The 5,000-nt window shown below is 38.1% G+C and overlaps 1 protein-coding gene across 1 annotated transcript in view; it reads right to left on the bottom strand.

The window, feature by feature from the left end:
• dcc (DCC netrin 1 receptor) overlaps positions 1-5,000 on the bottom strand; it is a 307,139-nt gene that overhangs the window by 21,731 nt on the left and 280,408 nt on the right. The window contains exons 28-29 of the mRNA XM_051679498.1: positions 4,616-4,768; positions 2,107-2,334 (exon numbers count right to left, since the gene is read on the bottom strand). Of these exons, the coding sequence (XP_051535458.1) occupies positions 2,107-2,334; positions 4,616-4,768 (381 nt within the window). The remainder of the gene's footprint in view (positions 1-2,106; positions 2,335-4,615; positions 4,769-5,000) is intronic.

Genomic DNA, 5,000 nt, shown 5'->3' with positions numbered 1-5,000 from the left:
TGAGCTGAAACTGCACAAACTCTCTTTTGTACTTAAGCAAGCACTCAGTGCTAATTCTGACAGATATGAAACAATAACTAAAGCGATTGGGCTGTTCATTGCCAACGATATGTTTCCCTTCTCCATCGATGAAGATGTGTGATTCAGCGTATGATTAAAACACTCGAGCCACGTCACGACATCCCTTCTCATAATGATGTAAGCTACAGTTTCCAAATGTTGAATATATGTTGAGTTTAAAATGCACTTTGATTGGTAAGTATGTATCAGTGCAGGTATTACGTTAAATTGTTGATTAAGTCATTTGAGAAGTTTTTTTTTAGTTAAGGACCCTAATGAAAATTAACCATGGTTTTACTATAGTAATACTGTAGTAACTATGACTGCTGTCATGAGGGTTTTCTTAGCAGAACAATTAACCATTTTAAATGTAGTTTCCATATTGTAACCATGACAGTAACCATGTTGATTTTATGATTACTATGATTTTACTACAAATACCATAGTTAAACTATGACCATGTGAACATATGAAACTATGTAATTTTTTTTTTCTGAACATAGCAAATACTGTACCGAAACCGTGACCCTAAAACCATGATACAATCCGAACCGTGAGAAATCTGAACCGTTACACCCCTAATATACTGTATATATACATATATATTATTCTCAATATATCATGAGAAAAAAAAAGTATTATCTCACACAATTTTGCTGTATCTTGTTTTAAGGATGTTTAGATATTTTGGTAACACTTTACAATAAGGTTCTATTCGTTAACAGTAAATGCATTAGATGTCATAAACTAACAATGAACAATGACTTTAGAGCATTTATTAATCTTGGTTAATGCTTATTGATCAAAATACTATTGTTTATTGTTAGTTCATATTAGCAATGTTAAAATAACTAATAACTAATATTAAAATATACAGTATCCATAATGTTTGATGTAAAAAAAGTATTAATATGTGTAGAAATTAACAATAACCAAGATTAATAAATGCTGTAAAAATATTATTCATTGAGAGTTCATGTTAACTGATGTTGTTAAGTAATATTAACAAATACAACCTTATTGTAGTATTATCGATATTTATACTGGAAACCAACAAAACTTTTTTTTTTTTTTTTTGCAGTGCACACACACACACACACACACACACACACACACACACAGATGATGTATACATTGCTCTATTCACATTGGATGAGACTGATTTCTCACCGACAGAAGACTCCAGACTCACTCTTACTCACTTTCACCCTCCGGCTACAGACACCTAAACCGAAGAGAACGTCCATGATACCTCACCTCTCTGTTTCTCATTTACACACAAACAGCAATGCAAATACTGTCCGGCTCCACACAGCGGCCCTGCAGCGCTACAATCAGCTATTTAAATTTTACAACAATCTCTGATGGTCAACTAATATTGGTCTTTTACAGCAGTGTGGCCAACGGCCAATAAAATGCCAATATATATGTGATATAAGCTAATACAATTGGATTATAGTGATTAAGATGTACATCTACAGGCTGAAATTAAATACATTTACATTTATGCATTTGGCAGATGCTTTTATCTAAAGTGACTTACAGTGCACTTATTACAGGGACAATCCCCCTGGAGCAACCTGGAGTTAAGTGTCTTGCTTATGGACACAATGTTGATGGCTGTGGGGATTGAACCAGCAACCTTCTGATTACCAGTTCGGTGCTTTAGCCCACTACGCCACCACCAAACCTATGTCAGACTGAAGCCTGTTGGTAGATTTCGTAAATGACACAAGGAAAATCTAAAGTTTCTGATAATCGATCAATTGTGCATGATTACCGATTGATATCTGCTTATTTATCACCTAGTCTATCACTGTCAATCACCAGCCAAGCATCGCATGAAGCGCCTGTAAGGAACAGACCTAAAATGTATCACATGACTTCAGAGTACTCAGAATATTGCAATACTGAGTTGTATGCACTACTAGTGTCCACATAACAAAGAAAGTAATGTGTTTTTTTTTTTATTAGTATCTGATGGTTCAATATAGGTTGATATTTGAAAGAAAAATGAGTTTCAGGTTTGTAACTGGTGCTGTTTACCTGTCTGGGCCATAATGGGCGTGTAAACTTTCGGGTCGATGGTGCCCATGGGTGGCGGAAGAAGGGGGTTGGTGAAGCTGCGCAGCGGGTGAGTAGGACGCACACACGCGGTCGGGATTGTGCGGCTAGGAATCTCTTCCGACAACGATGGTTCCGACTGCGCCGTGGGAATCAGAGGTTGTTGTTGTTGTTGGGTGGGGATCGAAGCACCGCCCTCTGCTGACATTGCTTATAAACACAAACACACAATACAAACACAACACTTTAGTTTTGTAAGCAGAAAAAACAGAGCATCAGAAAATTTGAAAATGCTGAACTAGGACCTGTGTAGCTCAGCGAGTATTGACGCTGACTATCACCCCTGGAGTCGTGAGTTTGAATCCAGGGTGTGCTGAGTGACTCCAGCCAGGTCTCCTAAGCAACCAAATTGGCCCGGTTGCTAGGGAGGGTAGAGTCACATGGGGTAACCTCCTCGTGGTCGTGATTAGTGGTTCTCGCTCTCAATGGGGCGTGTGGTAAGTTGTGTGTGGATCGTGGAGAGTAGCATGAGCCTCCACATGCTGTGAGTCTCCGCGGTGTCATGCACAACGAGTCACGTGATAAGATGCGCGGATTGACGGTCTCAGAAGCGGAGGCAACTGAGACTTGTCCTCCACCACACAGATTGAGGCGAGTAACCGCACCACCACGAGGACCTACTAAGTAGTGGATATTGAGCATGCCAATAATAAAATGCTGAACTATGCAAATAAAAGGTTGAAAAAATCAGTTTCTGTCTGAGGTTGTGACGTCTGTCATGATCGTTGCCTCCAGTTTCAATCATTGGCGAATCGAATGAAAACATTGTTTGTAATTTTCATTATTCTCAATAAGGATTCTTATTAGATTCTCATTACTGTTATATTACAGTTAATAATATTTTTTTTAAAAAGTGGCGAGGGAGCCTTTTACCCCCCAGAAGGCTCCCTCACTTGGGGTAAAAGGCCCCTGGGGGGGTGGGGGGGGGGGGTGTTATAGTGATATGATGTACATACCAGGGCAAAAGTTATAGTGCACACTTTGTCAACTTCTGCAAATACTTTTGAGATAAAAAGATGTTTTTTTTCAGTAACAAATTAAGATAATACTTACTCAAAATAACCACTTCAGAAAAGCGTGCATAATTTGTCACATTTGATCTCATGTATTTTATAAATAAATAAACAATGTGAGCCCACTTTGGACATTCTTCATAACAAATCTATTCACCTCACTTCATAAAAACAATCTGTTTTATAGGAGACTTTATCACCTGCAACGGGGGGGGCGCTATTTGGGGTTGGGGTATTACCCCAAATACTATCCTTTCACTTACTGCACAGCTATTGTTTTTCTTTTTTTATATAATCAATTTGAACAAAATTGACAATGACAAATAAGTATTTTGTCTCAAAATAAATACGACAATTTCCAGGATAATCATTAGCTACATAAATTTACAACATTTAAAAAAATATTAAATATTTGATTAAATTACCTCAAAATCAAACTTTAGACATTATACGCAAAACATTTGCAGTTTATAGTGACTAACAGGTGTTTAGGAAAGTATTGTGATAGTTTTTATTGCTATTTAGTGTTTTGGGAGAAAATAAAATCAAAGGAGCCTTTTACCCCGTTGTACCCTAATTACTTTTACAATTATGTACCTTTATATGTGCACCATTTCTATGTTAGACACCTTGAATCATGCGTCAAATGTGTTATATAAATAAATAAACTTGCCCTGTCAATTGAAATATATATATATATATATATGCCGTATATACTTAGGGCATTCGGAAATAAACTGCATGCACTTTTTATTAGTGTATTACACATCCTTTCAGACACACGTCCGGAGCGGCTGACCTCTGGAGTTCTGAGCTGTATTGAGAAGATTTCTTCTGCACTTGTGAACATGAATGAATCCCTGTTTGAACTTCTCTCCTGAAGTCTTTGCATTGCTTTGTGTAGACGATTGGCAGTCGTGTAACGTGTTTGCTAAGAGTCTCTTTGAAAAGGTAATCTGATTCGCTGATGCAAACAAACTCGCAGCTGCTGCCAAAGAACCAAATCAAATCAATTTCACCAGCCGCTAACAAAGTCATTAAACACTGATCTAAAAACAGAGCGAGACAGCAAAAGAGCAAGAGAACGAGAGGAGCCTCATTTTATTTAGCTCTTTTGAAAGTGGCCTCTGTCTCTAAATAACTGACAGTTCCAGTCCTGGATGCTGATTGGTTGTGTTCAAATACACAATATAGTAACAGCTATTATGTGATTTGTTTCAATTATGCAGCAATTGTTTTAAAAAATGTGAAAAAATATCAAAGTCGCTGTGTCTAACAACACTCTTTAACTCTGAGAACTGCATATTCACAAAATAACATGACCTCACAATACTGAGCGATTACGTTTCTCTCGTATACTACAGAGCAAAAGCAAAGAGGAAAAGCAAAAAGAAGGAGAGATCATTTGTAAACATTACCGGCAGTGTAACTTCGGTCCAAGGTGAGTGTGGAGAAGGGCATCGGCCGCAGGGTGAATTTAGGGTGAGGGTTGAACCCGCAGGTGGGCGAGGGCAAGATGCCCGGGTACTGACTGCTCTCCAGCGTGGGCACAGGGATGGCACTCACCACCGCTGGATCAACAAAGACAAAGAGAGACAGAGAGATTCAGTATATACAACAAATACACCAGTGAATCTACAAAACATGTCAAGAACATGTGCAGGTCATATTTCAGCCCAAAAAATCAAAAGGAAGAATTAAGAAATGATGTCTTCTGCCTAAAGAAAATGAAGCCTTTTTTGAACGGAGTATTTGTAAATCAAACGGAAACATCGAGGAGCTACAGGCCGCCACAGTCACACC

The sequence above is a fragment of the Myxocyprinus asiaticus genome, chromosome 3, assembly GCF_019703515.2.
Source record: "Myxocyprinus asiaticus isolate MX2 ecotype Aquarium Trade chromosome 3, UBuf_Myxa_2, whole genome shotgun sequence".
Taxonomy (NCBI): Eukaryota; Metazoa; Chordata; class Actinopteri; order Cypriniformes; family Catostomidae; genus Myxocyprinus; species Myxocyprinus asiaticus.
Note: the sequence above shows the minus strand (reverse complement) of the source record. Positions and strands in the feature narration are given on the sequence as shown.